Below are 12,939 nucleotides of genomic sequence, written 5' to 3'. Positions count from 1 at the left end.
GACTGGTGCCCGTGATGTGGCAGGATGTGTTAATAACCCTGTGGAGTTTTTTCTTGTCCTGAACGTAGGCACCTCCATACCAGGCAGTGATGCAACCGGTCACAACGTTCTCCACAATACACCTATAGAAGTTTCTGAGAGTCTTCGGAGACATACCGAATCTCCTGAAAGTACTGCTGACCCCTCAATGAGGACTGGGTCATGTTCTCCTGATTTTGAATTCCATTTGAATAAGAACTTGCCTAGTGTCCACCTTAAACATAACTACAAAAGCAGATAAGTGTCAGATGACTGAAATGAAGAAGACTTTTGATTCTATAGGAGTGCAGGACCAAATAACAATGAAGAACTCATAACCTGTGCTCATGAATATATCTCAGTACTTTGTGGTTTCGAGAGGGTTCACCTTAACCACAACAAAGATCAGATCTTGTGCACGCACACACGAATTTATATAAAGTGACACATCATGACCAAACACTGGCAATCTGTTCGTGAGCATTGTTTTTAGGATTGTTATTTAGAGCACGCACTTCCGTCAGTCACTCAAAAGGCCACTTCCTTTTTAGCCAGTTTAACCATTACACTTCAGTATATCCTTTAAATCTGGTGGGCAATATCACATTTTAACAATTCCAAGGATCAGTTTCTTAACACTGAGTCCACTTCTGATATAAAACGTCCTTGCGTTCATTGTGACCATCATTTTAAGCAGATTCGCTTCAGGAGTAATACATGATTACCTCTGGTTGTATTTACCTTTAACTGATGTGCTACGATGTCCTGTAGTAAGGAGACAAACAAAGTTGCAGGTGTTGGAACTGAAACTAAACTTACTCTGCTGACCAGCATCAGTAGGAGAAAAAGAATGGTCGATGTCTTGAGCCAAAACCCTTTATCAAGACTGGAGAAATGTAGCAAAGACACCATTGCCAAGAGGGCAGGGTGGGAGGGTCAATTTGGAATTTGGCAAATCAAGTGAAGAGGAAGCATGACAGAGAGAGGCAGGGCATGGTCGACCAAGGGGAAAGAGGCAAGAAAAGTAAAGGGACCAGGTGGAGGAAGGTGAGTCATGTAGGGTGCAGTGATAAGAAGACTCAGGCTGCCAATTCTGGTATCTGATCAGAAGAGAAGGTGGGAATGGTGGTGTAAAGAGAGACCAGATGGAACCAAGTGGTGGGGAGGTGGGTTGGGGGTTGGTGAATGAAGAATCTGATGGGGAGATGGATTATAAGGACGAAAAGGGATGAGAATGGGTAGGGGCTGGGAGGAGATGGGTGAGAAAGTGAACCAAAAAAAAGGAGTGGGGAAGAAGAGAGAGGGCTCATTATCTGAAATTTGAAATGTCTGTTAAAATGGCCACAGCGCTTGCCGGTAATGATTGTGCAGTGCATGCAATTATTGCAGTTCTGTTTCTTGAAGTCCATTTCTGAATTTGACATTGGCATCTTCCCAGCTGTCAGTTAATTAATATCACAGCCTTAAGGCACAGTTTGGACTTCAATTAACACTTTTATTCAATGATAAATACATCTTCATTTCACGGTCCATGGCTTCTCTGACAGCAGGAGAGCAGGCAATTAATTTAATGCCAGCCACTCTCCAAGCATCCTTTTTCAGATCTGTCAAGAGGTTGATAAATACTGACGAATTATGCAAAGTGGGATTAATAAGAAGGCCAAAATTTAGGCTTGGTGACAGCTCCAGATGTGCGGAACCTTGAGGAGAGCATTCAATTGTGTGGAAGGAGGAATTAGTGTAGTATCTGGTAGAGCACACTAAGGACCTCTAGAGAGATTGTACATGTTAAGAAGTGACTTCTCAGGTTTCTAAATGTTGTCTTTCATTTCCTATGTATATTAGATATGTAAGTTAGCCTTGTTTAGAGAGAGGGGTTTGATTAACAGGGCTTTTTATCCCGTTATTTGTTTTTTTTTATTTTGAGATATTTTGACAAAATAGGTTTAATTAAGAATAGCATACACAATTTATACTATGTATGTTTAAGGTACTATTTAAGAAGTAGAATTTATCTGTTCTTATAGTTCATCTCACAGATTGGATTAGTATGTGTGTATGTTTTTTTTAAATTAAACTTAATATTTTAAAAGGAGGAGAAGTGACTTCTCAACAACATATGGCTGATTCTGGTAGTGGAGGGAACTAAATGCAGCGTGAAAAGTTTGTGAGCACTGTCGGACAGCCCCGGGTTCTGGTTGTGGATGGGAAATGGGCAGACACCGTGGTAAAATGCAGAAGAAGTGAAGCTGAGGTTTGAAACAGGAAATGGTCGTTGGCAGAGTTGAGGGACGGGGGAATTCAGAGCACTGGCCGAGAGTGGGCAGAGTTAGCTCTGTTCAGGGGAGACCCATTTGCTGACTATGTTTCAGTTGTCTCCAGAGGGGGGGGATGGTGCACAAAATGACCAACTTGAACAACGAGAACAAAACTCTGCCCTGTTCCCTCAATGTGCTCTTATGACCTTCGCACAAGAGGCTGTGCTGCATATGTAATAAGACATTATTTTGGAGTGGGGCACAATTCCAATGGTTTCTGGGTTTATCTGCAACAGTTTGAAAATTCTCCCTGACCCCTTTGGTTATGCCTTGTGTTGCACAAGTGGTGAGCACACTGCCCATTCAGAGCGTTCACGGGATGCATGCAAAGCTGGTAATGCCCACCTTAATTATTGCAATTTCTCCCAAACTGAAGAGGCATCAAAGATTCACATTGATGGATCTGAAGTCACATTAAGTCCAGACTGGGTGACAGCCAGTGGATTCCTTCCCAAGTGGACGTGAATGAAATGGTCACACTTTATGACAGCCCTGTAATTGTTGGATTCATTCTACTGAAACTAACTCCTTCAATTAAATTCCAGATATATTTGAGGTGAATTTTAATTCTCCAGTTCCCAGCTTGGATGTGAACTTGTGTTCCTGGACTGAGGTGTGTGGCTCAGATATGCTAGAATTTCTAAGCGATGTCTTCACTCAAGCAATTAGTTATTCATCCTGCTTTTAATTATATACCAGCTGTCCACAGCAGAATATAGATTAAATTGTTGAAACAAAATTGGCTGACATTGACAAGAAACTTCATCTCATCTGAGATTCCATATTTGACAGCATATAAAACTCAATTTTTTCCCCCCCAAAAAATTGGCTAAAAAATACCCCTGGGTATTGTATGTGAAGTTGAAATTGAGCAGGTCGCTGGCTACTTGCCCAGCTTCAAGAAGCCCATGGAGGCGCTGCAGCTGTCCAGGAAGCCGGCCCACTGCTTTGCGGACCACCTTCCCTTGGGTGGCCCTTGCTTTCTGGAGCTGCCTTAGCCGCTCACTTCTCCTGGTGAGTCAACCAACCACTGCGGCCCCCGCCAGCAGTGCAAGGCTGTGCTTTCTGGAACCACTGCCGCCGCTCACCTCCCCTGGTGAGTCAACCAACTACGGCGGCCCCCACCAGCAGCCCAAGACCATGCTTTCCAGAACCGCTGCTGCCACTCACCTCCCCTGGTGAGTTGACCAACCACGGTGGCCCCCGCCAGCAGTGCGTGACCATGGTTTCCGGAGCCGCTGCTGCCACTCATTTCCCCCAGAAGGAAGGCTGAGTACAGCGCCCCTTGCCAGAAGTGCTTGAGATGCTGGAGGAACCCATTCGCCAACATACCTGTAACTACACTAAAAGATTTTTGCTTGATATTCCCTGCTGAAATTTGAGGATGGGGGTCTTGTAGCCCGTGGGACTAGTATGCCATCAGATATGGTGGTTCAACATGTTTGGCATGGTTCTTTTGCTTCTGAGTCTTTTGTTGTCAGATGATGGTGTTAAGTCACTTTGCTACTGAGAGAATCCAATCAAAGTGAGATGTGATGGGATTCAAACCCCGTATCCAGCGTGTGCTCATTAAATCACAGCACAATATAATCCCATCGAAGAAATTGCAAGCATTTAATCAAATATAAAAGGCACAATGAGGTTTAGTAGTTTGAGGCTGAACAACATGCTTGTGCACGTCTGGTTTCTGACACTCCACTTGGAAAAATGTTATTTCTTTACAAATAGACAGGATTCCTATGTGAACAATGGAGTCTGCTCTAAATACCATGGATCAGAACATTTTTGGCACCTGCTGCTTAACCACCAGTTAAGCATGATACTGATTATAAACTCTGCAGTGTTCATTAAAAGCAAGTTGAAATAGCTAACTAAATGGCTCTTTACTCATTTCATCAAATATAAAAACTTCACTGCATATGCTATGCTAAACGTAAGGTTGTAATAACAGGAAGTTACCTTATCAGATTGCGTGTGGGAGAGACTGTTATTGACAATTTTCTGATCATATCTGCATTTAACAAACCACACCTCTATCAGTGTTCTTATTTTCTCTGCATAACAAATTATGAAATTGAATTTGGTCGTCTGTCATCAAATCTTAAGCAAGTTTTATTTTTGTTCTGCTTCTCAGAGAGGGAGGGAGGAAACTTGTCACTTAAATGTGGTTGAAGACAGATGTGTGAACATTTTACTTGGACACAAATTAAGACAAAAATGTTGCACAATGGGCTCATCAAGTTTCACAGTGATGTGTGTGACTTTGTCATCCCTCCTTATCCCCTTAAACCACTTTGTCACCTTAAAAACAGCCGATCAGTGCCTTCTGCTTCCTTTCTGAACACACTGTGTGCCCTTTAACTCCAGTTTTACATTTCGAGTTGGGATGAAAATGCCTACAGCATTGGCACTGGGGACCCTTGTGATCATTCCCAAATTCCTTGGCTATTGCAGCCGACTGACAATCTCATCTGAAGTTATTTATTATGCGGTTCTATGTCTGTGTTGGTTTGTCTTCTTGATTCTCACTGCCCTTCTGTCAGATTGCTCACCTGTCATCATCTTGAATGAACAAGCATTCCCTCTGAATTGACTAACAATCACATAAAGTACCAGCAAGAGGGTCTCTTGTAGCACCGTGTATTCAAGCGGTCTATCTGTTTGGTCCTCAGACCTTCTCATCTTTTGAAAAATAGCCTTCAAAAGTTTCTGGTGGCTGAGACAGTCAAGGTTCTCTCGAAAACCGATCAGACTTTGAACACCGAGAACTAGAAGGCCCTTTTTTCAAGTCAGCGATTTTTTTTAAAGCAGAAACTAGCTAGCATCCAATTTTTTTTATATGCCTTTCCCAAGCTCAGCAAGTCCTAAAGTGATTTGTAATCAAATACTTGTAAATGAATTCTGCTTTTCCAGATGGAAACACTAGCTAATCTGTAGGGACTAGTGTTCATTAAACAATAAGCCTTTAGATAACTAAATTTTTTGGAGGCATTAAATGAGTGATAAATTTCTGGTGTCACCTCTGGGGAAATCCCCCTACTTTAAACATTCCCACAACCATTAAGGGGGAAACTGGATCTCACTTTATTATTTCATTTGAAAGGCAGTATGTTTAAAAGGTCACCATTTGCTTATTTGCTTTGATAATGTCCCAGCATTTCTGGAGTTGCACCATTGACCTTCTAACTCTGAGGAAATTAGCTTCCCATCGAGTGAAGATGTCATATATACGCAAAACACTGAATTTCATGACTTGTTCATGACAATAAACTGTGATTCTGAAATGATTAATTTGGCCAATCCACAGCTCAGCTATGAACCACACTTGTATGGGTGTTCCCTGTGCAGTAACTATTCGTAGAATTGCGACCAAATAGAAACCCATATTTAAGTCACACAACCTTTTTTATTGGGTTGAATGATGCTTGGCTCCAAAGTAAAGCAACATTGGTGGTACTTCAATGCACAGTGCCTTGGGCAAGTAGAAGGAGATTGAAAATCAATAAACCAGCCATGGAGAGGCACACTCTAAAGGTAAGGGATTAACTTGCAAATAAAGTTATAAACAAATTGCTGGCTTGTTACATTTTTCTTCGATTCATAAATTTTTTTAATGACCCACTCAGGGAAATGTGGGTGGTAGGAGAGATTTATGAATAGAAGTATCTGAAATGAGTGACATCTCCAACTTAGCTGCACTCAAAGAAAAACTATGATTTTTCTGTTGTCTTGGTTGTATGCATGAGAAAAGGATAAACTCAAATATTCTAAAAGGTGTGTGGGTGGAACTCAAAAATTAACATTTCTAAAATACAAATGACCTATGGATGCCGAAAACTCGGTGACCAATGTCAGTTCAGTGCTTGCCAAGTGATAAAGGCTGGGTAATGGACAACACAGGAGCCCCAAATGCTTCTCTCTCTTCCATTATAGGTCAGCTTTGAGCATGTCGACAGTGAACAACACTTAATGGGCCTGTTGTGTTTATTGAAATAGTTAGGGAAAAAATTGCTTCTGCATAACTATTTGGTTCTGATTGGTTGATTTCATTGTGTTTGCCAGCATACTGCAGAAACTCTGTGGATGGACAATGGTATGGCTACGATGACAGTAACGTAGAATTGATTCCTGAAGAAGAGATCTGCAATTGCAGTGCCTACATACTCTTTTACCAAAAAAGGAACACCATTCCACCCTGGTCAGCCAACAGCTCCGTGACAGGTGTGTGGGATTTGTTACTGTAGTGGCGTGGTCTTCAATGTGCTCCCTTTTCCAGTCAAAGATTGAGGTCAATGCACCTTGAAATGGCACTGTATTGTGTGCAGTTGAGCAGGTGGGATTGATTTGATAAGGACCTGGTATCCGGCATCCTCAGGGAGGGTTGAGATTGCATGTTGCGCGAATGGAAATCTAACAGTGAGGTGCACCAATTTTAAACTTTTTACCCACTTATTTTCCAGGATTTTTTTTTGCCGGTTGCTTGAATTACAGACAACGGGATTTTACTGTATTCCAGTTAAACAAAGTAATTCTGCAGGCACTGTAATTGTGGTTTACACAAAAACACTGGAGAAACTCAGCAAGCCACCCAGTGTTTTTTATGTAGCAACGGTAAAGGTACACAACCAGCGTTTTGTGCCTAAGCCCTTCAAGGTTTTAATCACAGTCATGTCTAATATCAACTGAATAGAAAATTTACATTGGCCTAATTAGAAAGGTGGATAATTAAATTAGAAAAATTAAGTTGTAAAACTGTAAATTTTTTAGTACTTATGAATAATATAATTTGTCACATCTAGGCAACAAATGGATTTTAGGAAGAGTTTTATTTTGGAAAAGTTATTAAGGAAAGTATGAGCATCGAATTGTAATTGCCTTAATGACTTTTCATCAAAAATATAATCAACAAATATAATTCCCTGCATTGCTAGCAGATCTTGAAATCTTTATTGTAGAATTATACTTCAGCCATGTAAATTTTATAGAATTATTTATTTTCATGCAGGTTCTACAAGTTCATCAATTTCTGATCATTGGTTGAACCGACTAACTGGAGACAACAAACGAGGGAGCTTAGTCTCCCGAGGGTCAATGAATTGTACATCCCTTCCTTCATCACCAGACTCTCCTGTCTTCCCAGATAATCCGACCAAGGATAAAAAAGGTAGGATGTGATCAATGTCGGGACTGTGGTCATTATCATTAGGGTCTGGGAGAAGGTGCCCCAATATCATTCAGCAATTAATTGCATCCTGGTGTAGAAGATTTTCAAGGTGAGGTCAGATATGTGGCCAGAACCGGGGAATAGAAATACAGTGTGGTTGGGATAGGGAAAGTGTTGCATATGCAACTGGGCACAGGAGCTAGTCCCCCGATTATAGTGGGAGCATGAACAAGAAAGGGTGCGAAGCCAAGAGGGGAACAGTGTGGAAAGGCCCCTGCATTTGATCCCACTTGCATACAGGAACAAGTGTGCAGGTGCAGGACAGCTTCAGCATCCCTGTGCAGCAGAGCGTGGGCTGCAGTCATCTTGGAACTCCTTACCACTGGTTCAAGATCTTACTCTGTGAAGCCTATGTGACAACTGGTGAGCAACATTAAAAGAAGCCCCACACAGCCACCTTCTGCTCCTCCACATGAGTTTTGGGACCTGCCATCCAAAGTGCTACTCTATCAGTCCCTGGATTAAAAATGTCTGGGTTACGAACAACTCGTACTTACGAACCGGCTGCGCCCCAATTCGCACATGCGTAATATTACCTCATGAACGCTAAATAAAAACCGTAAGTACCGGTGCACCTTGCGTACAAATTCGGCTTATGGACAGGTCCAGGTAATGGAACTTATTTTTAACCTGGGGACTGCCTGTATAATGGGAACCCAAGAAGCTTTAATGTTAATTTTACCTCCTGGAGTGGGACACAACTGGCAAAAGATGACCAGTTCAAAATACTAGATGGTGGTCCTTTTTTCACAGATTATCAAGCTGCTCACCCTATTACCCCTCACCTGCCCCATCTGTGGAAGAATCTGACTTTTTTTGTCATGAACATGTCACAAAACTTTTGTTTTTGGCAGCATCAAAGTGCAAACATTTATATAAATCACCTTACAAAATATATAAAAATAGTGCAAGAAAATTTCAAAGTAAGGCACTGTCATTGGTTCATTGATCATTCAGAAATCCGATAGTAGAGGGGAAGAAGCTGAGTGCTTGTCTTTAAGCTCCTGTACCTCCTTCCCGATGGTAGCAGAGTGGAGGGCATGGCCTGGGTGGTGGGGGTCCTTGAGGACAGAGGTTGCTTTCTGAAGACATTTCCCTCAATGGCCTTGTGAGCCACCTGACAACCCACCAAGCTACCATAATTGGTCATCTTCAACCCTGAGGTTTTGCAAATATGATCTGTCCATCTTTCTTCGTGTGATTTTTCCAAAATACATTGTAGAATTTGAAAATTGTAAAAAGAAAGTTGTTAAAACTCTTCGGAAAAATCCTTTAACTGATGGTCTTCTCATCTTCCTAGGAGGTTTTGAGATTCGTCCATTTGTGCGAGGTATTCAAGGAAGGAGCATTAGTCTGAAAGGGTCGTCTTCTGAGGCTGTACCTAATGAGGCAATTGTGAAAAACACAACTCTACGTTGGTCACTGGGATCCAAGGACAGGCCAAAATCAATGTCTGGTGCCTTGGTTGAATATTTGGAATCTGGTCGTAGACCCAGGTGCACAAAAGAATCCATTGTCCCAATAATGACAGGCTCTGCAGATGTTGATTCGCTGCCAACCACTGACAGACAAACACAGCTTAATTCAGATTGTTACGTTGACAGTGTAAAGCAGACAGGAATGGGATCTTCTGTAGATCACTGCATAACTTCTGCTGGAAACAGGGATGGAAATCCACCCCTTGAACAAACTTCTGACATTTCAAACAGTCTTCGGAGAAGCTGCAGCAAGGAGAATTCCTTCAATGAAAAGACAGGCACACTGAAGAGAAACGGTAAACAAAGAGGCTCTGGTACCATGCAAAGAAAGTCATCTAAAGTAACAGTTGATAAGTCAGAAGGAATAAAAAGTACATCGCTGGTCAAAACAGAAGAACCCTTACAACCACGAGATGACAGAGTAAGTAAGAGTATTAGTGTATATAGTATTGCTTCTCTGAGCAATGTGACTCCAAGTGATACTCTGAAGAGAAGAAAAGGACATCATGGTGTTGAGAAGCTGGTTAAATCTTCCTCTTTAAAGAGTACAGATCTTGAGCCAATTTCATCTCCAATTCTTCAAGAACTGGAGAAGAATTATAAAACAGAAGACGCAAAACTAAATGACAGAAAGTTTTCATTTTTGAAAACAAACTTTTTGAAGAAGGACTTTAAAAGGCAAGGTGAGTTTGACCAATGCCGGACTGTGGAGAATATCAGTGTATGCAGGATATCACTTTCCAATGGAACCTTGAATGGTAAGCACAGGGCAGACTCCATAAATGAGGGCAGGGCAAAACGAGAAGTGAACAGAACCAAAACCTCTGCCAAATACAGGGAGGAATTAAACAATGGCAGGATCAGCATTTCAGGGGAAGAAATTCAGCGATCACAGAGCTCGTCCAACATAGTGTTCAAGGATGACTTGATCTTGAAGAGATCAACTTCTCTTCAGAAGAATGGACCAATTTCTCAGCAGTCCAGAAACCTACACATGGAAAAGTATGGTACAATACAGAGGATGAGATACAGCACTTCATCACTGGGAAGGAAAAAACCTGTGCCTGAATCAAGCTTTTAAACACCTGTGGATTGATTGAGCTTAATGAAGTGGTTGTAGTTTTATAATTAGCTGCACTAGTTTTCTGTTTCTTCTTTTACCATCTTCAATTAATATCCAATATTTGTAAGTAATGTTTGAAATTTTACACCTTATCTAAAGACAAATGTAAGATTATATAGATTTGTTAATTTTCTGTGTTATGACCTCCAACCTTTCCCTTCAAAGAAATTGGTTCAGTTAATCAGAATGCAATAAGATTTCAACGTAACTGAAGCACTCAAGTAATGTTCGGAACCTACAGCAGTCTCATTATCAAATTTTAATCACTAGTTTGTTATAAAAGAATACTTTTGTAAAAAAAAAAATTTGTATTGTAGATAAATTTTAATGGTATAACCAAAAATGTTAATATTGACAGAAAATTGACAGTCTTTTTGCCTCCTCAAATGGAATGTAAGTTGTTGACATCAATTCTGTATTAAATCATCCTTTCTGTACAAGAACATGGCACGGGGGTTTCATATTGATTAATCACTTTCATTGGACTGCAAACTACCTGAGCTGTTCCCTACCCCTGTCATTACCCAGCTTTTTATCTACCTACGACCTCTTGTGCTCCTCCCCTCAGGCTTTTTTCCTCCCACCCCCGGCCCCCCCATCCTTTTATTCAGGCACCTGCCTGCTTTTTTGCACCTGCTTCAATGAAGGGCTCAGGCCTGAAACATTAGTAAATATCTTTGCTTCTATGTACACTGCATGACCTGCTAAGTTTCTCCAACACGTTTGTGTATTAAACTACAATAATCACAGCATCTGCAGACTTTCTTGTTTAACAAGAATTTTCCCCCTCTTTTCTGAATTTGTTCCATTCTGAATTATAAGTCTAATCAAGAAGCTACGACACTATTATCTCTCTCTCTCTCCCTCTGTATAGCTAACAGAGGATTCTGAAAATCCAACTGATTTGATTAAAAAGAAGAAAGAGATATTTGAAAGGTTAACAAATAGGGCAAAATCAATGTAGGTAACTATGCAGATACCATTGTGAACATGCAGACAAGCTTGTCATTTTGGGTGATTCACTTTTAAAGTTTGAGTTGCATTTCCAATCAGGGCAGTGTGCAACTTGGAACTTGCATAAGTGACACAACATGCACCTTTTTCATCATCAGCCAGTGAAATATCAATGTTGCAGCAGAAACCACACACTTGTGCAAACATCCTGCATCCCTAACTCATGATACCTTGGGTGAACTGACGAGATGAAGATCATCTTTTGTGGAAGACGATGATGTTTTGGCTGGGAATTGAGTCGTAATGTGCCTGTGGAACTGATAGCTTATTTTAAGTGTTCAGCAAATGAAAGTTTGCAATTTATAATTTTTTAATTTCAGATCTGTCTGGTTTAGAAGGGCTGTGTCCTGTTTGAGGCTACTCTTTGAATGAGATGTTCTGATTCTTTGATTGGTCTTCTCTACAAGAAATTCATTTATGGAAAGTGACCTTCCTCCTTTGTCAGTGACGACAAGGACTCTACAATAAGCGGGATAAATTCATTTTGGTCCTGTGTGATTTAACAGATAATATTCTCATGGTAATCCACTAGGTGGTATGCTCATCCTAGCTAGTTGATATTCATGGGTGAGAATGTAAGAAATGCAAAATCAGAATTTGGCATTGCAGCCCTCCAAGTTTGGTTGGATATTAAAAAATAATCACAATTTATTTCCCACTCCTTTCATCTGACCCTTCATAAACTTTATAAATGTATTGATCCCAGCCTGAAAGTACTGGACAGTAGAGATTTATTCTGTACAGAATCAATGCTGAAGTTTCATGATGCTTTGAGAAAAGCAATGTCTTTGTACCTTAGGCCTAAATTCCTCTTTATCCGGAGACTTTACCAGCAGCCCAGTGCTACCCCTCCCATCTTCCACTTGGTCCTTTAGCTTGAACAAATTGCTCCTCATTGTCACTTTCACCCTGACTCGTTATTTTTCAATCTTCTAAGCTCCATAAAGTATGCGCACATCTCACCTCACAGGACAATGTTTTTTAAAAAAAAATTTAAGAAAAATTAGACATCCAACCCGTGTCACCTAATTAACCTACAACCCCACTACATTTCGAAAGATGGGAGGAAACCTGAGCCCTGGGGAAAACCCAGACAGATGCGGGGAGAACGTACAAACTCCTTACAGACACCACCGGTTTCGAACCTCGGTCCCGTTTGCTGACGCTGTAACAGCGTTGTGCTGACCGTGCTGCCTTTCTTTGGAGAAATTAACCCTGTCAAACATGGTTGCGTGAAAGCAAGTAGATAGCAACTCTAATAAGATCTCACTGGAACCTTATCCAATTCCAACAAGATCACAAGAAAAAGGAACAGAAGCAGGCCATTTGGCCCATCGAGTCTGCTCCGTGAAACCTCCCTGAGCTAAACTGTTCTTGCATGTAATTCCAAGTTCCAGCCTTGTCCCCATATCCTTTGATACTCTAATTAATCAATTTCCTCTTTAAATTCCCCCAATGATCCTGCCTCCACAGCTGCACATGGCAACAAATTCCACAAATCCACTACCCTCTAGCTAAAGAAATTTCTCCTTGAATTTCCTTTGGAAGGAAGGTTTTCATAAATGATTCGTGTAGATGTGTTAACTATGTGGTTTATAAATGAGGGCATCCAAATCCACCTGAATGCTAACATTTAATAATTTCTCACCATTTCAAGTGGCTCAGTCTTTCTATTTACCAAGGTAAAATAATCATACATTTTTCTGCATTATCCACTTTTGCTACCTAACGATTCTGTAATTAACATCTTAAAAAAATAATGTT

At 40.9% G+C, this 12,939-nt stretch overlaps 1 protein-coding gene across 4 annotated transcripts in view; it reads left to right on the top strand.

Annotated features, from left to right (window-relative positions):
• The window catches only part of usp43a (ubiquitin specific peptidase 43a), a 379,969-nt gene extending 367,030 nt beyond the window's left edge, over window positions 1–12,939 (top strand). For 3 of the 4 annotated variants that reach the window (XM_069929601.1, XM_069929603.1, XM_069929602.1), the window contains 3 exons: window positions 6,399–6,557; window positions 7,342–7,500; window positions 8,861–12,939. In XM_069929601.1, the coding sequence (XP_069785702.1) occupies window positions 6,399–6,557; window positions 7,342–7,500; window positions 8,861–10,119 (1,577 nt within the window). In that variant the 3' untranslated portion in view covers window positions 10,120–12,939. The remainder of the gene's footprint in view (window positions 1–6,398; window positions 6,558–7,341; window positions 7,501–8,860) is intronic. The other variant, XM_069929604.1, reaches the window with a different exon arrangement.

This window comes from Narcine bancroftii, chromosome 3 (genome assembly GCF_036971445.1).
Source record: "Narcine bancroftii isolate sNarBan1 chromosome 3, sNarBan1.hap1, whole genome shotgun sequence".
Taxonomy (NCBI): domain Eukaryota; kingdom Metazoa; phylum Chordata; class Chondrichthyes; order Torpediniformes; family Narcinidae; genus Narcine; species Narcine bancroftii.
This window is presented reverse-complemented; position numbering and strand designations above follow the sequence as displayed.